The 24,300-nt window shown below is 34.4% G+C and overlaps 1 protein-coding gene across 2 annotated transcripts in view; it reads right to left on the reverse strand.

Annotated features, from left to right (window-relative positions):
• Nucleotides 1-24,300, reverse strand: part of LOC143253236 (transient receptor potential-gamma protein-like) — a 169,569-nt gene that overhangs the window by 31,774 nt on the left and 113,495 nt on the right. For both annotated transcript variants that reach the window (XM_076506751.1, XM_076506750.1), the window contains 2 exons: nucleotides 13,842-14,144; nucleotides 12,651-12,888 (listed from right to left, as the gene is read on the reverse strand). In XM_076506751.1, coding sequence (XP_076362866.1) covers nucleotides 12,651-12,888; nucleotides 13,842-14,011 — 408 coding nt within the window. In that variant the 5' untranslated portion in view covers nucleotides 14,012-14,144. The remainder of the gene's footprint in view (nucleotides 1-12,650; nucleotides 12,889-13,841; nucleotides 14,145-24,300) is intronic.

Genomic DNA, 24,300 nt, shown 5'->3' on the forward strand with positions numbered 1-24,300 from the left:
AAATATACTCTTCAAAAGGCAAAAGAAACGCAAAAGGCAAAATATGAGACAAATTGTTAACAAGTTTATTCCGGGTAGTTCTGTATGATATGTGTGCAACTTTGCACATTCACTGCTGAACATCGAAAGTCTGCAAAGGCGAAGTCCAAGCTCACTAGGTGAAGTTTAACGTCACTCAACGTCAATAGCGAGTATGCCCCCCGTGAGCATCAATAACTGCTTGGCATCTCCTTCCCGTGGAAGCGATGAGATGACGAATCACATCCTGTGGAATGGCTGTCCACTCAGCCTGCAAAGCTGCTGCAAGCTGAGGTAGAGTCTGCGGTTGAGGTTGTCGCCGTCGCAGACGTCGGTCCAATTCGTCCTAAAGATGTTCAATGGGGTTTAAATCTAGTGATCTGGAGAGCAAGGGAAGAACGTTGATGTTGTGGTGTCTCAAGAAGACAGTGGTGAGTCGGGCTGTGTGAGGACGGGCGTTGTCATGTTGAAAAACGTCGTTGACGTTCACCATGATGGGGCCTAAGAATCTCGTCGACGTATCGTTGAGCCGTAAGATTCCCTCGAATGTGCAAAAGGTCTGTTCTGGCATTGTAGGCGATGGCATCCCACATCATGACGCTGCCACCACCAAATCTGTCAACATCCTGCACACAGTTTGCTGCAAAACGTTCACCTCGGCGACGGTAAACACGGGTTCTTCCATCCTGCCTACGAAGCATAAAACGTGATTCATCGCTGAACCAAACATACCTCCATCGTCGATGAGGCCATACCCGATGTGCCCGAGTCCACTGCAGCCGTGCTTGACGATGTTGCTGGGTGAGGATGACGCCTCTGACTGGACGTCGAGGTCGGATTCCTACATCTTGTAGACGGTTGCGTACGGTCTGATCGGAAATCCTACGCAGCCCTGGTAGGGTTGAGGCAGTAGACGTCGCAGTAGTGGTCCTATCCCAAAGGTGACGTAACCGTATGTTGCGATCTTGTGCGGGCGTGGTCACATGAGGTCTGCCAGATCGTGGACGGTCACGAGTTGATCCATGTTGTTGGTGACGATTCCATAGCCTTGTGATGGTGCTTGGGTAGACGTTCACAGCTCTGGCAACATCTGATCGAGATTCGCCTGCTTCCAAGCGACCAATGGCGTTGTTGCGTTGTGCTTCAGTCAGTCTTGGCGTAACTGTATTGCGTGTCGGTGGCTTAACACTGAGCTATGGAAACCGAGAACCCGTCACTTTTATAGGGATTTTGCACATGTTGCACTTGCAGAACATGCAGATCTCTCAAACAAATTTATTGGACACGCATGCGTTTTGGCGAAAAATCCGATGTTTTCCTCCGTTTTCAAAGTGCACAACTTTTATTGTCATTTTGGTCTGACAATCAGTGCCTTAACACGTGTAACATCACATACTCCGAGCTTGTAACGTTATTACATATATTTCTCTTTAAAATAACAAAAATATCCCTTTTGCGTTTCTTGTTTTGAAGAGTATATATTTACTTGTCAAGTTACAAAAATTTTGTAAATCATTTTATGGAATCGCAAAAATACGCTAATAAACCAGAAAGTTCTCAGAGTAATAATAAAAAAACATATTTTGACATTTTATAAGAGTCTTCTGAAAGTATTGAGTACCTGGCTCATGCTTAAGGCACAATTACAAAACGTTTAAAGAAATATTCAAATAATTTGTGATTATATTATTTGTAGTTATTTTTAAGATACTTCTGATAGAAAATAAGGCGTAGTCTAACATTAAAGCGTTAACTGTCAAGGGAAAAAGTACATAATGGGTGTTTCTAAGGGCCTAAAATTGCTAACAGTTTTACTAAACAACAAAATGGGATGATAGCATCCGTCGCATACGTCATAATGACAGTATTTAAAAATCGAAAGCTGTACATTAACACAGGAAGTGCAATAAAAGGAAATTTTTTTTGACTTGGAATGCTCCTCTGTGGAAAACGGAATTAATATTTGTGGTAGATTTGAATTTTGTGCGCTGGGTTTTAAAATGTGTACAATAATGAAGACATGTTGTATATACCTGAATGGTAATGTGGACTTAAGTGATATGATTATGACTTTTTATGAAAATTTCTCTTATTTTTCTTTTCACACTAACATTTATCATTTACGTTTCTAAAATAACAAAAAGAAAGTTCAGACAAACTTTGCCTATTCTTTGTCTTAACTGATATACAAATATTATAGTTCTAATTGCCTTATGTTTTAAGTTTCCTTCCATGGTAAAAATATTGCGTTAAAACATTTCCTGGTTATGCAATGACCACTAAATAAGTAATCTCATTAATGTCAGCCAATTGATAATAAGGTATTCCTTGCAATAAAGTTGTGAAAACAACGAGTCACTGTGGAAACTCCTCACCACTACAGATGTACATAGAATAAATAACAAACTAAATATGTATGGAAATTTTGGGTTTCTCGTTTCGTTTGTCGTCTAATGGGATGACGGTAAGTCTACAAACTTACAACTTAAGTAGTTCAATGTGGGTTTGTTCTAAAATAACATTACAATTTACTGAAATAGCTCACGTTTGTAATTGCTAACAAATTCACACAGAAGAACAAATAAATATACCTTTGTCATTTCACGATGATATAAATTTAAATTATTTTTAACATTAAATGTTGCCTTTTATACTCTTGAAGCAAAACTGTTTCTAAGAGATCTCCAAGAATATTTTAAATTAGATTTTCACGAGAAAAACATTGGTGCCACCTTTAATGAAAACAACGAAGAACGCCCAATGCTTCACTTCGCGATGCTACAATATTCAGTTGTGAAGATGGAACGAATCGTAACGAAAATACAAAAAGTATTTTGATCGGGTTTCTTTAACACGGCGGAAGAATTTGAGTCAGATGTTTTCGCCATGTTGTTATTTTATTCTGGAAGAATTTTATATAGAAACTTTGGTGAGCAAGATCTGATACTAATACTGTTTTCATATTAAGAAAAATGTCCTCCAGGGTACCATCGATAAATTTATGTTGTTAAATTCCAGGGCTAGAGTCTTCTAGGTGAAAGGAGAGCTAAAACAAACAAAACTATTATTATAAATAGTAGTATTTATACTTCACGCTGTAGGGCAGTGATCGATGAAATAATGAACAACTGTCTATACGATTTTTGGCTTAAAATCCATTTAATATCCTAGAACTAAGATTACTTTCGCTAAGTTTTCAACTTTACAAAGTTCGCACTAAAACGGATAATTATTACTATGCTTACAAAGCTCATTTATTACTTCTTTTTACCATTAAGTAGTTTTGTTTAATTGAAACTTTGACTGGTAGTTAAGTAGTTTCAAATACATTTGTTATGTAGAGATGATTTACAGGTGATATCTTAAAATCATATTTTTGAATGAAATCTCAACTGGTTTGTGTGCTATGTGTACATTAGATTTTACCTTACGATTCCTTATTGAATATTGATCTTTGAAATGAGAAAAAATTAAATAAAACTAAGAAACAAGCTTTACCTTATCATAGTTCCTCTTCAAGAAAAAGTAATGGATCAAAACTTGGTCAAGTTATAAAAAGTGTAGCCTTAGAAAGAATTAAAAAACAAACAAACCTGATAACATAATTGTTTTTTTTATATAAATAATAAACATTTTTTCCGACTTATAAAAATGTAACAATAAAATAAATTGTTCGCTAATTTCGAAAATATGTATTCCTTGTAATAGCTTCCCATTAAGAAACGAACAACTGTTTTGTGGTTGTAGTGGATATATGTATGAATTTTAGATAGACCGATAACACTATGTAACACAAATTTTATTCCTGGATAGCATGTGTTACTTTTTAATTGCTTATGTTGTAAAAGTACAGAAAATGGTCATTATTCCCTTCAAACTTTGCTTTTTGATATGGATAATGAAATTAACCTATTTTCTATGTAAAAACGGGCAAATTTGCACATTTTCATTTACACAAGGTCTAAATAAAACACCATATGAATTAAGATTTACGCGTATTTATACTAAAGTTATACAAAAATGAAAAAAAAATGTTTAGAAATGAGTAGTTTTTTCGAGATTTGCGACTGTAATGTAAATCACTTTCACGTGTTAGTCTTGCATCATAATTTCGTTATACGCTTCCAGGTCACAAAAGCAAAGTTTGAAGAGAAAAATAGATCTTTTCCATTTACTTTAGGTATAAGCAATTGGGAAATAACACTTTCTGCCCAGGAACTAGAAACAGTAAAAAATTTATTACATAGTGTTATGAATTCATTATGGAGCTCACACCAGTTGAATATATCGACAAACGATTGTTTTAAATTGTTGATATAACACTTCGTTAAACACTAATGCATGCGATTTAAAACTATTACATCAGTTGCTCGTGTTTCTGTCCATATTTTAACTAGTAAAAGTGAAAAAACTGTAGGATTCTGTTTAGTTAAGGTCCGGCATGACCAGGTGGTTAAGGTACTCGACTTGTAATCCGAGGATCGCGGGTTCGAATCCTTGTCACACCAAACATGCTCGCTCTTTCAGCCAAGTACAATCTGAGATAGAAGAGAAAAAATATATAAGTTGAGCGAAATATCTCAAAAGGCCTGGTATGATGTAGTAATTTTGATGCTGACTTGCAACCTGTGGATCACAGGGTCATAAACCCGTCCTCATACATGCTTGTCCTTTCAGCCTGTCAATTCCATTGTTTGTTGATAAAGATTAGCCGAGAAGCTGGCGGTAGACTGTGTTGATTAGCTCTTTCCCTACAGTAGTTTTGTACAAAATTCAATACAACAAAATAATAAAATAAAAAAACGACATTGTTTTGATGTTTAAATCATTTGAAAGAACTGCCATCTAATAAACTAATGGGTAATTCAAGTAATATAATTAGAAAGACTTAGATAAGTCATCAGACAGAGAAGAAAGTTGAAAAATGTTCTGGTTGTGTCCCATTTTAACTTTAACTGGGAAAACAAAATGATTAAAGGACATCAAACTAATTGCTTGTTAGTTGTTTACAAGCTGGAGCTAAAAGTTTGGCTAGATTATAGCTGAATGATCTAGTTGTCAACAAGATAGGTCTCGACAGATGATCAGTTTTGTACACTCTTGTCGTGAATCACAAGGGTGTAATTAGTACAGACATAGAAAATTCTTCAGAGTTCGAAGCGAAATATAGTTGTCAAAATGAAGAAAACCACACTGTTTTTAAAAAAAATTAACTGTAAATAACCAGTGTTCGTTGTTCTTGTGACATCACCGTAAAAACCTTTTTCTAATTTTGATCTCGTCGGTGCAATCGCACTGTAAGAGTGACAGTAAAATTGTGCTCTTCGGCGGTCAGTATGTTGTCTAGTTAATATTCTTATAATCGATCAGTTAAAAAATTAGGAATGACTACGTGCAGAGCGCTCCCTGTGTAACTTTGTGCGATCGTTTAAAACAAGCGAGGCTTAGCATGGTCAGGTGGTTAAGGTACTTGATTTGCAATCTGTTGGTCGCAGGTTTGAATACCCGTCACAGCAAACATGATCACCAATTCATCTGATGGGGTGTTATAATGTTGTGATCAATCATACTATTCGTTTGTAAAAGATTAGCCCAAAGCATAAAACTTCATAACGTTGGTAGCGACGAAAGGTCAGAATTTAAAATGATCGGTTATGTACAAAATAAATATATAAGATCCTTATTTCGACAAATAGAATTTCGTACTGCTATATATAGGTGTTTATCAACTTTTTTGGATCTACTGAATTCTTCTGTCGTCAAAGATTTGTCCCGGAACTTTAACAGCTTCATTACAAAAACTTTACTGCAATTGTTTGTTTGTTTTTGAATTTCGCACAAAGTTACTCGAGGGCTATCTGTGCTAGCCGTCCTTAATTTAGTAGTGTAAGACTAGAGGGAAAGCTGCTAGTCATCACCACCCATCGCCAACTCTTGGGCTACTCTTTTACCAACGAATAGTGGGATTGATCGCACATTATAACGCCCCCACGGCTGAAAGGGTGAGCATGTTTGGTGCGACGGGGATGCGAACCCGCGACCCTCAGATTACGAGTCGCACGCCTTAACACGCTTGTCCATGCTGGGCCCTTCACTGCAATACTACATCAATAATTTCAGATAAAGTAAGTAAGTTTAATGTAGCTATATACTTGTACATATAGATGCAAATCATGAGAAAATTTCTTGAACCAGCTACTCTTGCACACATAACAAGAAGTATGTTCTCTCAGATAATATAAGTCTGCATAACTCAAGCGTTTCTTTGTACTTACTCTTACTCGCTGACTTAAAACAATGAAGTGGCTTGTTGTTATGTTGTGTCATTATTAACCTCGCTGTACTTATAAAGAAATATAACGTAGTCGAATTGCAATTGTGTGAACTACTATATATTTAAACAATAGAATATATGGAAATCTTGGATTCCACGGAACCCTGGATATCTGTCAAGGAACTCCGGTTAAGAAACACTGTTCCATTGATTTAGTTTGTGTATGAACGTGTGTGATTATACGTTAAACTATCTCAGTTATGGCCTCAGCCGGAGCAAAGTGGACATGCAGTTTGAGAGTGGCACAGGGATAATTCTAATCTTTACGAGGTAGACCCTACCAAGGAGATAGCTATTAAAAATTAAAATGGCCCGGAAGGTCAGTCAGGCATAATAGGTCTTAGAAGTAGGTTTTAAGGAGCGCTAAACTCGAATATGATATCGGATTTACTTTCATGGGACCTTTTAGGATTTCAAAGTCACCATGTTTGAAACAGTGTTAATGTCTCTCCACTCACAAGCGAGGGAATTCAAACTAGGCGCCAAGACAGGTGTACTAATAGCTCATTGTTTTTCATCTTTTGAAAACAGATGTCCCTTGGTGTATCTGTAGAAGTAATTGGAGATAATAGAAGAGCTTGGTCAGTATATCATCTGTGAATAACAATATAGGGACTTTGAATACCACAGCGGATCGATGGCATTTTATGCAAGTCTAAAAAACGTATCAATTACAAATTTGGTAGTTTAGTGCCCTACTTAATATTACACACACTCACATAAAACACACAAAATGTGGCAACCCTTGGATTATTTTACCTGAAAGGTAGGATCTGATTCAAAACTCAAAATAATTTACAGCGTTTAATCACAAGAATTAATTTGTATTCTTCCTTACACAGATATTGTTGGGCATATGTAGCCTCAAAATTTGTAATAAAAGACGAACAGAAGTAATATTCAATGTTTAGCAGTTTTATCAACTGATAAATTGGAATTTTCTTCATTGCTTCTAATTTTTGTTTCCATAAAAATGAAAACTAATTAGCAAAATACACTGATAATGCAATTAGGAACGTCACTTCAAAGGCTTCAGACACTACAAACCAAAACCGACTTCTCTCAACATCTCTGTTTTGTACCTTTAATTATTATTCTTTTCTATATTAATCCATTCATAAGCATGCAGCGCCCCAGTGGCTCAGCGGTATGTCTGCGGACTTACAACGCTAAAAACCGGGTTTCGATACTCGTGGTGGGCAGAGTACAGATAGCCCATTGTGTAGCTTTGTGCTTAGTTCAAAACAATAACAACAGCATCATAAGCATGTAATTATTTCGTGGATTTTACAAGTTACTTTTCAAATGATTTTGTTAGCGCAGGATAACTCTTGATATAAAATATATTATGTATAAGATCTTTTATAGAATCAGTCACTTGCGACATGGATCAAATGAAGGTGATTTACAATCATAACACGGTTTACAACATTTGTAGTCGACAAGGAATTAAACACCGAAAATCAGTTACTTTTTTTTTATCACTGTTCCAAAATCTAAAACTGGCTTTACCTAAACGTTAGGGTCGGTGGTCTGTCCGTTCTGAAGAGAACTTATAACTGTTCTCTGACCCTTTAGCCCATATATCATATAAAATTACATTCGTGCTACAGACGAGCGTATCTAATGATTCGATACCGGTTGCCATAAAAACAAGCTTGGCGTTATAGGCTCGTGAATATGTAATATATTGGTTGGTTGATTGGCGTTTACTGGCGCAAAGCAACTTGGCTATCTGCACCAAATAACCGATTAAAAACCCACTCGCAAAAATGAAATCTCTGTAATATGCAAAAGCTAAAATCAGGCTAAAACAAAACAATGGCTCAAAGTCGGATAAAGTCTTAAATAATATTGAAAAGACCAATGACCCATAAAATTTTAAAACACAACATAAGTGGACAGTATCATTATTGCCAACAACAACCATGGCAAATCCCATAGAGTCATCTGATTTCGAAGCATCCGTATAAATGAGAATGGAAGAACGGTTCGAAATATGTTTGGCAAGTAGAAGATGGTACTTCAAATCGGGAGTATCCATTTTCCTCAAATGACTCAAAGAAAAATCACAGGTTGTATGATAATAAGCCATGGGGCATGGGTTGACCAGTGAAGGCAGCAACGTCATCTAAAGACAAACTCAATTCAGCCAGCTGCACCTGGATACAAAAGCCAAAAGGAACAATGGCAGACCATCTATTTTAAAAGAAAATATGGCTCACTAAGGAAACAAAACATAACCCTAGATGGGATGCTGTATTAAGGATCAAAATCTTGAGGCATGTAGTAAAGTCAGTTACAAATGTCAGAAGTGTAGAGGAGGTTCATGAGATTCAGTATACAAATTCTGGACTGCAGAAGTGCAGAAAATCCTAAGCAGAGCTGAATCCCTAGATGCTGAATGACGTTCAGCATATTCAAGGCCGAGGTCCTGACAGTGCCATGGACAAGAGACCTATAGTCCAGTTTGATCAAATTTGGGCATGATAGATATTTAGTATAGAACAATGATCCATTTTCAAAGAGGTGGAAGAGAGGACAGAAAGGATGCTCAGTGCCCTTAGACATTTGATACATAATTGCATGATGTATGAAATGAAGTTTAGCTTATGGTCATAGATGAGCCCCAAGAACCTTGTCTCAAGGACCACAGGAAGAACAAAATTACCAAGACGGAGCTTAGATTAGGTTGAATACCTCATTGGTGGTAAAAGTGCAAGAAACGGTTTCAGAGAACGGAAAGGTAAAACCATTTGCTGTGATTCACTTCAATAAATGATTAAGGGCAATTTGAAGTTGCTGCTCAATAAACCTCATGCTTGATGACGAACACGAAATATGGAAGTAATCGACATAGAGCCCACTTTCAATGGTTAGAGGAAGTTGTCCAGTGATGGCATTAATTTTTACACTGAAAAGTGTGACATGAAATATTAGCTCTGAGGAACTTCAAGTTCCCGTGGAAAAGAATAGGAAAGTGTTTAACCCACACAGACTTGGAATCAGCATGTGCACAGTACCACTAAATAGTGATGCAATATAGAAATGCCTGATACTTGCAAAAGATATCCCAGGCCCATTTTGAGCTTTTTTTGTCATGTGGCAAGCAGATTTCACCACAGAAGAAAATACCATGAGAAACATGTAAAGGCTTTAAGAATTGATTGAGCAGCTTCCTGGACAATGCAATCAGCCACTGCTGCCACAGTGTCGTCTATCGATAACTTACAGATGATGGCTGGATGAAGTTCTGGGAAAGCAGTAAAAGAGGGCCAGATGGTGAAGTCCAGCTTCCATCCAGGTATGTGGGTCAGTTGGCGTCGACTATGGTCAGTTTCCATGCATTCATTCATCACACAACCTGCCATAACAGTATAAAAAAAACTGTCAGAAGGTGACTCTGTTAGCATATTTCAGAAAAAAGTTTCCTATTAGGAAAGACACACAGGATGATAAGAATAAATGTCATGCAAATTAGAAAGAAAAACTCTGCAATTCCATCATATCAAAGTGCGCATTTTTACTTAGGTAGAGAAGATTTGAGCAGAGAACCCTTATGTTTTCGACCACGTCTTTTCTTTATCGGGGTCTATCGAGTGGATCTGTCAGTGGATCCATCTTCTCTTTCGGCAACACCAGAACCCGGAACCGAAGGAAATGGATTCAGGGGGCTTCTGGAAGAAGTAGTGAAAATAGAGATGGAAGTGGATGTTGCCTCATCAATTCTTTTAATCATGGAAGGAAAAGACCTAAAATACATGGTTGGAGAACGACTCTGTCAGAGGCACCGAGAGATCTGCCTGCACTCCACTGTAGCAGTGAAGGGAAGAGCAGCAGCATATGTGCTAGATGGAGTGGGGAAGAATAACTTCCGAGCATCTGGGTAGTGGGTAGGAGATATTGTTCATGGTTTTTAAATGTTGGACATCTTTCTCCTCCACTCACTTAGGGTAAGAATGAAAGTAAGAGTGATATGAACACAGTGGGATTCAAATTCGCATTCGAAGGCGTCGTGGTATTTGGCACCACAACAAGCATAAGTCAAAGAACCACGATCTAAGGGTTAGATAAGTATTGAGCCAAGGGTTCTCCTCTACAAAACAAAATAGGTTTTAAACATTTAAAATATCTAAGAAAAGTACTTGATATTATACTCTATTTATTTCAGGTAAACATATGTCTCAACTTATAGGACCGAGTTATTAGATAAAAACAGAACAACAACATGATATTATACGAATCTGAAGCTTACGTCAATTCTATTTATAGAAGACTGTATGTATTTTTTATTGGATGTAATTTAAATTTACTAATATTACAATATCAGTTACTACAAACTCTAAAAACAAAATATTTATAATCTTTTGAGAAATAAATGAGGACTCTTTTAGAAATTTCAGTCACTTTGTGAAATAACAAACTAAAATTATTAAACCTCACAAGAAAGCCAAGTGACGTATTTCGTAAATATATACATAGAGTCATTTGAAAAAGTTAAAACACCCAATGAAAGCCTGTGTATTTTTGTAACATTTTTGGATGCAAAGATATTTAATCTCAATTTTAACAATACTGAGAGATTATAGGAATATAACTAAACAATTAAAACTGAAGAAAAGGCTCTTCAAGATCTTCTGTAAATGTAATTCTACAAAAATGCATATTCTAACTGAGGAAAAAGTTAGGACACCCCCTTACTTATTTTCATTTATAATGGCTCAACTCACACACAGGTGTATTACACCAGGTGCACATGATTAGAAGATCGTTACTCAGCATTTTGAATGAGGCTTGCCCTATTTAAACCTCAGACATTTAGTTTGGTGTGCTCCTGACTGTTGAAGTGAGAGTGAGCACCAAGGAGAGAGCAAAAGAGCTGTCTGAGGCCTTCAGAAAGAAAATTGTAGCAGCTTATGAGTCTGGTAAGGGATTTAAAAAGATCCCAAAAGATTTTGAAATCAGTCATTCCACTATCCGGAAAATAGTCAACACGTGGAGGGCTTTCAAAACAACTGCTAACATGACCAGGTCTGGTCGCCCAAACAAGTTCACCCCAAGAGCAGACCGCAAGATGCTAAAAGAGGTCTCCAAACACACTAACATGTCATCACGGGACCTACAGCAGGCTCTGGCTACTGTTGATGTGTAAGTGCATGCCTCTACAATCAGAGAGAGACTGCACAAGTTTAACTTGTATGGGAGGAGTGCAAGGTGGAAACCTTTGCTCTCTAAAAGAAACATCAAGATCAAACTGAAGTTTGCCAGAGAGAATGTAGACAAAGACCAGGACTTTTGGAATAATGTTCTTTGGACAGATGAGTCCAAAATTGAATTATTTGGGCACCAGAACAGAGGACATGTTTGACGTAAATCAAATACAGCATTCCAGGAAAAGAACCTCATACCAACTGTGAAGCATGAAGGTGGAAGTGTTATGGTTTGGAGCTGCTTTGTTGCAGCAGGACCTGGACAGCTCACAATCATAGAATCCACCATGAATTCTCCTGTGTATCAGAGGATGATTGAGGAACATGTGAGTCCATCTGTAAGAAAATTAAAGTTGAAGCGGAACTGGACCCTGCAATACGACAATGACCCAAAACATACCAGTAAATCCACCAATGACTAGCTGAAAACTAAGAAATGGAGAGTCCTGGAATGGCCGAGTAAAAGCCCAGATCTTAATCCCATTGAGATGCTGTGGGGTGACTTAAAACAGGCTGTACATGCAAGACACTCCTCAAACATCTCACAGCTGAAAGAATTCTGCATTGAAGAGTGTGGCAAACTTTCTTCAGACTGATGTCAGAGACTGATAGATGGCTACAAGAAGCGTCTCACTGCAGTTATTTCAGCCAAGGAATTAGGGGGTAGGGTGTCCTAACTTTTTCCTCAGTTAGAATATGCATTTTTGTAGAATTAGATTTACAGAAGATTTTGAAAAAGTCTTTTCTTTAGTTTTAATTGTTTAGTTATATTCCTATAATCTCTCAGTATTGTTAACATTGAGATTAAATAGCTAGATATCCAAAAATGTTACAAAAATACACAGGCTTTCTTAGGGTGTCCTAACGTTTTCACATGACTGTATGTCTGAGTTTTTGAAAATGAAGTGCAATGAATCTGGATTTAGAATTTGGAACAAATTTATATACACGTTTCAAAATAATTAATCGTAAAAGTTCTAGCGTTTTCATAACTTAAGATTTAAGAAGATATATTAAAATAGGACAACATAAATTATGTAGTTTCTCAAATTGAAATTTTGAATTAATTCTATTGGTTGATATCTTACATATGGTTCTCCAGGTTTATGTATTGCATCTTCATGGTCCAACAGCAGTTCCACAGCTTCCACATATTCCTCACTTATAGCATGTAATAAACCATCCTTTGTTTCAACTTTGAACTCTAGCAGTAATTCTACCATTTCCAGGTTTTCATTTTCTATTGCCATTAGTAAGGCTGATCGACCAAGAGGATCAACGCAGTTAACGTCGATATTCCCAGTTTCCTTTGCTGTTTGCAAGTACCTGAGGAAAAATGTAAATGACCAACTTAGGATACTACTTAATGTGATGCTGTTTCAAAATTCTTAATTTTATTAAACTAATTAAATGGGGTATTAATATTAAAAAAAATTGTTCAAAATGCACAAAAGTGCCCAACGAATGTATTTTCCAGTACAATTTATTATTGGGTTGAAAACTTTATTAATGCTATAAAAAGAATGTTATTAATTTAATTAGTAATTTACTCTCAGCATTTCAAATTATATTTGGTTCGTTTCAAAGTTTCTGACCATCGAGGCATTTCAAGAAATGAAGTATTACAAATTACTGCATCATTCTGGCTGAAATACAGGCACAATTATCGATATGGTTAATATTTGCTTATGATCCAATTACACTACCTGCATAGAGCATAAATAAATATCAACTTTGAAATGTGTATAGTTTTGAAATGTATTGTTCTTACGTTCTTAGTTATAAGGAATTAGAATGCGTCGTTGTGGTTATACACTTAATAATATATCACGAAGTACAGCCATTTTAGGAGAAATCAAAGTATTTCTAAATCCATTTATTAAGCTAACAAACTGAAAAATACTCTGTACATTAAAAATATAATAATGAAGAAATAGGATAGTAAAAATAGGTATATTAAACGTTATCCAGAGCTGTTAATGAAAGTGATGTTAAAGAAAGAACAAAGCATACCTTACTTATGGAACACATAAACATCACTGTAATAGGGTTGTTACCCATAAAGTTTAATCGTTCCGGTGTTAAACATTTGTTTGATTTTTTGTTTCATCGAATTTATTCAGTTTTCTTCTTATCTTAAAAATTAAAACAATAATACGTAACATGCTTGTATCATCTATAACAAAGAATTTAGTATATTTCTAGTGCATTTACAGCTATTTAGTCCTCAAAACATTATGGAAGATTTTTACCTTAACAGTGATTATAGAATAACATACCTTCTAACAGATGCAACGTCTCCTCTTTCAACAACCAACAGGAATTTCTTTTCTTCCATACGTAACTGCCCTTCACGTCTCACTGCTTGGTCATTTCCAATAGTTGATTTGTTCATATTGTACAGTGACTTTCGGACACTGGGATACTCGTATCCCACTTCAATATCCATATTCTGAGTTTGTGTTAACTGACTACCTATTAGACGACAAAGTTCAGATATCAGAATTTATCTTGGAAGAATGTTCTTTTTCTGAGGAACATCTGAGGCTGACATTGTTTGGGCACACATTTTTTTTAAGTTTCTGAAAAATAAAAAATATCCAATAAAATTATAGTTTTATAAATGAGTAATATACATCTCATACGTAACTTTAATAAAAGTAACCACCTTATGGTTATTAAAAACATGAAGAATATTATATTATTTAAATTGGCACTAGAAAAAGTATTATTTGTTCGGCAAAATACAATATAAAATACATTTCCATTACGTAAAAATATTATAGAAATTATTTGCACCAAACATTGATATATAAATACGACAATAGAAAACATTTTTCGGCCCGGCATGGCCAAGTGGTTAAGGCACTCGACTCGTCATCCGATGGGTGCAGGTTCTAATACCAGTCATACTAAATATGCTAGACCTTACAAGCACGAGGGCGTTATAATGTTATGGTCATTCCTACTATTCGTTGGTAAAAGTGTAGCCCAAGAGTTGGCGGTGAGTGATGATGACTAACTGCTTTCCCTCTAGTCTTACAGTGCTAAAGTAGGGATGGATAGCGCAGATAGACCTTCTCTAGCTTTGCGCACAATTCGAAGCAAACTATTTTGTTGCTAACCATACGATTATCACAAAACGGTTTATTTCTTGTGGTTTCAAGGTAAGGTATCATATTACTATGTTCTAAAATTATGCTTAGTGTAAAGGTGAACTTTATTTTGCATATAATCGTATAGTATTTAAAAACCTATATAAACAAATATTATGAAGTAATCAAGATTTCTAATAAGGATATAATGTAAGAATACTAAGGGCTCAAAATTATGTGATAATTGTTTTTAACGAAAATTCGTTAAGATTATTATTTGTTAGGTAAGTATTCTACTTCTAACTCTCCAAACGATTAAATCTAGAGAGTTAGCAGTAAGATTGAATATACCTAATTAAACAACTCCTTTTGCTGTATTTCTTAAAGTATGTAAATATATATTTTTGCTGGACTGATAATTTATTTAGTAAAATGAGTAATTATTAAATTACACATTGAAGTTACTATTTTTAAATCAATACCATAAGAAACAAGCGAGTTAGATCACCTATATAGAGTTTTCAACTCTATATTTAGGCCTAATCTTATTGAGATTACAAAAATAACATATTTTATTTATTTATTATCTTACTTGGGGAGCGCCATCAAGACGGTCACGTCACCCTATAGGGGCACAATGACGCCGTTGTCTAGTGAAGTGTATCAGACGTTGTGCAGTAGCTATAATCAACTTTTGTCTAAATCAGAACATTGACTTATTATTATCTTAACTCTTCGTAAGTTGAAATGGAAGTCACTGCACCGAATTTATCCAATGTATTAAATAATTTTCAACACGCTACATTACATTGTTTTATAACAGATACGTTCAGATATGTTTCCCGTTATGGTTTTTTATCATTCTTTCATCCATATACGTTTAAACCGCTGAAAGTGATTGATAAAAAACAATTTTATGTAACTTTTAATCCGCCAGTATCAATCAAGCTTTAACCGTTAAAAAATTTCGAAATTAAACACCCGACAATGAAAACAGTTTCAGATGGGCACAATGATTTTGCACTTAATACTTGTAGAAACATGGTGTGAAAATGTTTTGGTTCTAGATATCAAGCTTGCATGTTCTTTAATAGTGTTACAGTTGTTATCGAGCGCACTGTTTAACATTCAATAGCGTTTTCCAACGTTTTTTATACATTCTTTCGTGGTTAATATTAGCAAAACATTATTAGCTATAAAAAGCGTTGCTGTGTTATCTACATGTTCTTCACAATACTAAATGTTTGTTTTACATTTTTGCACAAGGCTCATAATGGACGTTAACACATAGCCTTTTCTAATTTACAGTTCATAAATGTGAAGAAAGAGTTCGGTTGTTTGTTTTAATCATAGAGCTACAACAATGGGCTATTTGAGATCTGCTTTCCGCTGGGAATCGATACCGTAATTTTATCATTATAAATCCGTCAACTTACTGATCACCCACTAGTTATTCTTGTCTCAACGAAAAATTTGATTGTCTTTCTTGTACTACAGCCACCAACCCAAACAACGGAGGGTATCTTGGCTGCAATCATGATCTTTTGTGCTCAAAATTTAGGCATGCTACCTATTAGTCTACGCTCTGCCTTAATAATAAATGGCTCTTGTTTTATATTTCTGAGGTTACTTTCACATACACGATATTAAAGCTGTGTGACAATTAGAGAACCGAAAGAAACAAACGTCATGTTTCTTAGTATTAACTAAGTTTTCAAAGGTATAATTCAGTCATTTGACTAAAGTAACATTCGAAATATTATCTTTTTTTTTAGGTTCTAGTTGACCATTAGCTTTTAAATTTGATTGTAATTTAAATAACATAGGCTCTATGTGCAGTCCAGTTAATATAATAATTATTAATATCTTTAATTATTGTAACATTAAAATAATATAAAAATGGATTATAATCTAAAACAATGAGAGAAACATCTATCAGCAGTTGATCATCTGTGGTTTTCATGAAAGCGTTATTATCTAAAATATTATCTAGACTTAAGCGTCTTCAGTGTTCTCTATCCATTTTAAAATATTCATTTCTAATACCAAACGTTTGGTCTAAGCCCAAAGGTTTCTAAACAAAGCTTATGATCCTATAATGAAATTTAATTTACCTAGGACAGCTGGTTTTAAAGATATGACAATCTTAAAAATGGGGCTTAAATTATAATCACCAAGCACTTCCATTTCATAATCTTTTTAGACGCTTGTTTACGATAATGTGAAAAACGGTTAAAGTTCAGCATCCTATAATAAAGGTTAATCTTTTGTGCCAAAAGCTAATGGTATTAACTTTTAAAACAAATGGAAACATTTTCATTCGCTGGCCAAAGTATCTAAGCTTTGTCGGTAATACAGAGCTTCGAACAAGTTATTGAAGACGTTTTAAAGTCTCTTAGATGTGTTACAAATGTTATTAAAAATAACAATTAATATATTATTAATATATATATATTTATTGCTGTAACAAATGAACTAAAAATACAACAAAGACAATTTTTCTCTGAATAATATTGTTATATATAACATACTATAATGTTTAAGGATAGCACGGGACCGGCCTGGGAAGACCAGGTGGTTAGGGCACTCGACATGCAATATGTTGGTCGCGGGTTCGAATGCCAGTCACACCACACAGGCTCGCCGTTTCAGCCGTGCGAACGTTATAATGTCGTCAATCCCACTATTCGTTGGTAAAAGAGTAGCCCATGAGTTGGTTGCGGGTGGTCATAACTTCCATCTATTCTTAACTGCTAAATAAAAGACGGCTAGTGTTGATAGCCCTTGTATAGTTTTGCGCAAACTTTAAAACAAACCAACACCCAACCAAAAACCAATTCGGAACTTACTGGTCCATCTAAGCTGTCCATAAAGTAAACTAAAACTATCAATATTAAATAAACAAAACCCCTCAAAGCCAACCGTTATCATTCATATAATTTACAAGCTTTCCATTAAACATATTCAAATTTATTGACTGTTTGTTTGCAATTAAGCACAAAATTACACAGTGGACTATCTGTGCTCTATCCACCCAGGGTATCAAAACCCGGTTTCAAGCGTTGTAATTCCGCAGATATACCTCGAAGCCAAATTTGTTGTTTGATTGCTTGTTTTCGAATTTCGTACAAAGCTACACTAAAGCTATCTGCGCTAGTCGTCCCTAATTTAGTAGTGTAAGACTAGAGGAAAGGCAGCTAGTCATCACCTACCTACCACCAACGAATAGTGGGATTAACCGTAACATAATAACGCCTCCATCACCTGGCCATGCCTGGTCTTAAATATATTGTCTCTACTACATCTGAAGTGTAATCTCTCCTCGTATGACAATACCTCTATTCGAGTAACCATTCTAGTAGCCCTCTTCCGAATCCTTTCCAGTAATTCCATGTGCTATCTAAATTTATATTTGTGCCCCCTAGTTCTATAATTCTCCCTGTTAATCATGAAAAATGTTGATGCATCGACATCATCAGTTCCTTTTACAATGCCACCCACTAGTACGCTAAAATAAGGGGTTTGATATCCCTCGGTGGGCTCAGTTGATAGTCCTGTGTGAGTTTGCTATGAGAAAACACACAATCCTTTTACAATCTTCAGTACTTTAATCAGATCGCCTCTAACTCTTCTCTTTTTAAGAGAAAACAATTTTAAGAATCTTACTATCTTCTTATATAACAACTCCTCCATCCCAGAATCTTTTCCAAAGATTCAATCTCCTTACCGAGGTAAGGGGCAAAAGACTGAACATAATATTCCAAATGTAACCTAACAAGATACGTATACAAAGAAATTAGGATTCCTAAAGACTTGCGTTCAGAATTTTTGTAGACAGAACGTAAAATCCTATTTGCCCTTCCACTAGCAAAAGAACACTGCTTGAATGGCTTAAAAGACTTTTCAACCACTACACCAATATTTCTTTTTTTCATAACCCATCCACATTATATTTAGAATTCAAATTATGATAACCTACAAGTATTATTTTATATTTATTGTAATTCAAGTCCATCTACCATTTCTTCACCCAAGTTATTAAATCATTTAAATCCTTTTGTAAAGCAACACCCAATACCTTAAAATTATAAACATAAGGATTATCAGTAAAAGTATATTTGCATCAAATGGAATAGCTTGCACAAACTTTCTTTGACATAATATTCTTTCTGACTTTTTTTCACACACTTCCAACCATAACATTCTGAATGTGAGTCAACGTAAACAGTTTCTTTGTAGATAACTTATCGTTGGGATTTAGTATGATCTCGTTACGATCATAAGATGTTGAAAGAACTATACAGTAAATATATTATTGGGTGTTCTATAACTGCGATCAGGGAGATTTGGAAGAACTGTTTTGTAATGTATCGTTAAAAGTATTATAACTGTTATCTTTTCATGCACTGGGTCAGCGGTAATTTTGAAAGCTTAAAATGTATTTCGATACAATTGATGGTCACATGATAGACAGCGCTTTGTGCTTAATAACTAACAAATATAAAGTATTAAAAATTAAATTTAACCACAGAATTCTGAGATATTATATTTTAGGTGTGATGTGAAAATACATATTTTTTTGGTGTTGTTACTTTCAGTTTACTTAATATTTGTTTATAATATCAGTTAATGGCTTTGTTAGAGTTCTCATTTAGGCTCAAAATCTGTTTTAGTTTTCTTGTTATTTTACTCTTCAAGCTGTCCTGGTTGAGAAGTGCATGGTGAGCTTTCTTAAAAGAATAACATTTATTAATTTGATGAGAACAATTAAAACCAAAAAACGTAGAAACTGACTTATGTATGCTGTTAAGTACCTTATGTTAAAATTATTTTGATATGCAGTTCAACATTTCATGTGACAAAAATAACCAAAATAAAATCGTGGTGGAACGGCGTGTACCAAGCTACGTTTTTACATTGTTAGATGTCTCATAGTTGTGTGACTGCATCGAAAATAGATCGCTTTTGGAAATGGCTTGTAACAATCCTCTAATATATATATATATATATATATATACACACACATACATATCGACACATTTACGTTATTACGTTCAGGGATTTTCCTTGATCTTAATTGTATTAGAAAGTAATTGTTATTGGAAGCAGAACTGCACACAAATAAATCTGCCATGCGTCGTATCCCAGCCATTGTAAACAAAGTACGTCAGTTTGTTACACGTGGTAATTCACGAATACAGTGGCCTGTGTGGAAAGCTGTCTACTTGCTCCAAGCAAACAAAAAACATATAATAAAAAAAAATCTTGGCATGGAAAAGGCGACACAAATTATATGTAAACAGACTCCTTCAATTACATATATTTTTTCAAGTGTCATACACTTATATCAGGTAGATATTGAAAGGGTGTTCATCTTATACGAAAAGAAGACATACTGATCAAGTCACTGCCACAGAACGTATGAATTTCTGTATAAACTGTTAGAACGCATACTGAGAAACAGACGTTCTCGAAAATTAAGTTGATTATAAAGGGTTTTTTTTTTGTACTGTAAATTACGCTGTAAGGCTTTGTTAATATGTAGAGTTTTCAAATACAGTATTACCAGACGCGGCGTCATTAAGAGTAACAATCTTCTGAGGCTCCAATGTTGTTTCGATATAACGTACTGAACTCTTCGTATTTATCTTTGAAATATCATTCCTAGGGTTCCGTATCTGCGTGTACTGTTACAATGTTAAAATACAGGCATTTATTACGCCTTCTTTACAGTGAATTGGTAACTTGAGTAAACACTGAGAGATAAGTTTTACTGTTGTACATCTTCAAAACTGAACAAAGTTATGTAGTAGATTAACTTATTACGTTATTGTCCACATGACTCATTGCGCTGATGAACATGTTACCTGTTCTTTTTCTTGCGTTCGAAATACTGACCTGAAACATTAAAGTATGTAGTTCATAAACAAAAGTTAACCTTGTAACTGTGCCTAAGGCATATATAATGGAAGAACATTCTTTTTACAGAAGAGTCGCATTTCTTCGCTATATCCTGTTACGTTATACTAGACATTAGATATGACAAGGAAATAACTCAAATAAAGAAGTGGTGAAGGCCAAGAATATGTTAGAACCTCATCAGCTATCTGATTTTAAGCATCCAAAATCCATACCAGACTACCATTGTGGTTAGTGGATACTGTAGGTCATGCTAAAGTGAATCTTTGTGAGCTATAAATATCTAAAGTCACCTCTACAAATGTTCATGAGAGTAAACTGAATGAAAGGCTATACCACGTAAAGGATCATCACGTGCCTTATTTACAGAAAAGTAAATTGGGATGTTGAGTAACATTATTTTATAACGGGCTTTTGCGCTGTCCTGCATAAGATATTATAAATTCCATATATTCTTCAACTGTTTCATGCAGTGTAAGTCAATGATTTAAGGGTTTGTCACAACTTCACGTTATGAAAACTTGTTTGTTTGTTTTTTTTGGGGAAGGCATAACTTGGAAAAGAAATTTTTGAATTTTTATTAACTTTAAATTAAAGCTTTCAAAAACATGGGTGAAGTGTATCTTGTAAGTGATACAAAATTACAGTTACTTTACGGTACTCTAATATCGTTAGCTTGTATTTCTTTTGGAATACCAAATGTACAATCATACATTTTCTTTTCCTGCAACCAATATTATAACACAAACAAAAATTTGAAGAATTCTACAGATTACACATTATCACTCTGAAAGTTATCACATACATGAAAGTAAAGTGTCTTCAAACTTTGAGAAACAAGGAATGTTATCAAATATCACTGATCTTCGACGGAGTGTTCAGTTGAACGATATTGGTGCACATGATGGCAAAATCGAACTGTGGTAAAATACGTGCTGTTTCTGTTCAAGTTTCTAGCTTTTATATAGAAATATGGATTCTCAAGAATTTTCAGTCTTTGATAACTTCTCTTTTTTGAATTATTTTTACGTCGTATTTCAATAAGTTTTAACGTATAAAATCTTTCTTCACATTTTTATATGCGAAACTATTACTAATCCTTCTTTCTTCTGAACAATACAAACTATTTTCAAAAATATAACAAAGTAAATGATTCATGATTTACTGGAGAATGAGAGAGTTCAGATGTTCAATCACGTGCGGTTTCAAGCATCTACGTTACGATAAACAAGTAAAATCCATAGGCTATTTGCTCTTCTTTCATGAAACAAAACTAATGACATTTAAATGTAATTGTATGCCTCATCAACAAAATGAGGAACACGATACTTGTATATAAATAGAAAGCAATTCACTTACAACTATACTTGATGTTCTACCTGCTAACTTGTATGCAAGCTAATCTAGAATCGAAAAAAACAAAACTATTGCACAACTTAGTAACTCACAGCTAGAACATACATACCTCCATTCACACATGGTTGATAGAAATATTATTTGTTTTAGATCTTACTAGAGTTTTATTTGTCCAGTAAGGTTCTTTCCACGTATGTAAATATCTCTGTTATGCAATATATAGCTCTTTCAGTGATATAAATGATTGAAAGCAAAGGTACGAACTGTAATAATTCTTTTAAATCTCTGCATTTTATTCGGCTGTGCAATTAGTCTTACGTATTGTGGTCAAGATGATCTAAAATTAATAAAAATCAGTGTAATATTTTATATTAGTATTTGAGATGCTAATTCATAATGTTTTTAATAATCTGTGGAATTATAGAATTTCAAAATATTTTAAAGAAAGCGAAATATTTTGCAATGTTCAACGATATCTTTTTGTAACTAGGCTCAGTTATATTTAATGTAAGGTACACATAAAATGTATAGATTTTTACTGTATAATGCCTTGTATATTTTACCCTTATGTATGAAAAAAAGAAACACATTTTACTTAAACAGAATGGCAAAACACGATAAGAAATGTTATGTTTCTAGTTAACGACAATTAATAATATTATTTAAAGACAAATGGTATTTTTTGTTATTTTTGGCTTGTTTAATCACACTAGAGTATTTAGTGTTTATTTTTTAATGTACTGATAAATTCTGAAAGATATACTAGTTTATTAACGTTATCAAACATGTTATTTATAAATGACTCTTCTAATGGGAACATGTGTCACACATGTGCTTAAAGCATCATTTTGATAGGTTTTTGTGATAAAAACGAAGTATATATTCTAGTTGCTACGAAACCATTTAATTGCATTAAAATGTATGTATTAAGATCTATCTATAAAATTGTGAAACATGTTTAATTGCATTAAAATGTATGTATTAAGATCTATCTATAAAATTGTGAAACATGTTGAAATTATCCATCAATTCCTATTTCACAAGTGATTGAGAAAATTGTGAAACATGTTGAAATTATCCATCAATTCCTATTTCACAAGTGATTGAGAAAATTGTGGAAAGATGTTGTGCTAATATTCTACAAAATATTTACACAACTACAAAATTATTGCACCAAGATATTATAGCTATCAATAAAAGGCAAAAAATAAAATAAAATAAAATAAAAGACTTCTTACTAGATGTTAACGAGTCTTTGAATAAAGACAAAATTATTAATGTACTATTTAAGAATTTGTCCAAAATCTTTCATACATAAGCTGCAGATGTTTTGTGGAGGCCTTTCACCATTCTTGCTAGTTCTTTTTGAGTCATCAAAGCGAAGGTTGGTGATTGGTGTGCCTCCAATATTGATAGCACCTGCATGATCTTCCAAGGCATCAGCCATAATTCTTTCTAGAAAGATGTTAAACAGAATGGGTGAGGGTATGCATCCTTATCGAATTCCAACCGTTGTTTGAAACCAAAACCCTAAGCTGTCGTACATGAGGATTCCACTCATAAAGGTTTTCAATTACTCTAACAAGATTGTCGCAGATGTTATACCTCTTCATTGTTGTCCATAAGGCTACAAAACATACCCTCTTAAAAGCCTTCTTGAAGTCTATGAAAGTCTTGTTGATGTTTCTCACAAAGGATTATTGAGATTGAAGATCTGTTCTGTGGTCCTTCATCCTGCCCAAAATTCCATCTCTTCTTCAGCAATGACTTTTTCCGCTTCAGGCTTGAGTCTGTTTAATATAATCTTTAACATGACTGAAGGGACTGGTTGTTCGGTAGATTTAGCACAGCTATAGATTGCCTTACTTGGGAAGCATGATGACCATAGACTGGGTCAAAAGGGTGGGTCACTTCCTGTTTGCCAAATCTTATTGCAGATTGTTGTAAGGACGGTTATGAATTAATAAGTACATTTAAAAATATCATTGAAACTGATTATTTATTATATTATAATACTATATTTTATGAGTACTGGGTGGTACATTTCAATTTAATTTTAAATAGTACATTTCCAGTAGACAAGTTATAAGCACCGTGGAATGTTATTTGAATTATTATATTGTCGCATGTTGTATTAATATAAAACATTATTAACGTTATTATTTATATTATTTGTTTTTTTTAATAATGCGTCCATTAAATTAGTTATTTATGAGCTCCCATGTATCTCACCAGCATGATCTTGGGCCTATAAGACTAAAATTTGGGGTTTATTAACCTGAACGAACACAGTGAGGTTCTTAAAAAAAGTTATTTATCTCAGAATCCTCTAATGTTTGAATATGTAGCTTGTCAAATTTATTTCAAA

This window comes from Tachypleus tridentatus, chromosome 6, assembly GCF_004210375.1.
Source record: "Tachypleus tridentatus isolate NWPU-2018 chromosome 6, ASM421037v1, whole genome shotgun sequence".
In the NCBI taxonomy this organism is placed as follows: Eukaryota; Metazoa; Arthropoda; class Merostomata; order Xiphosura; family Limulidae; genus Tachypleus; species Tachypleus tridentatus.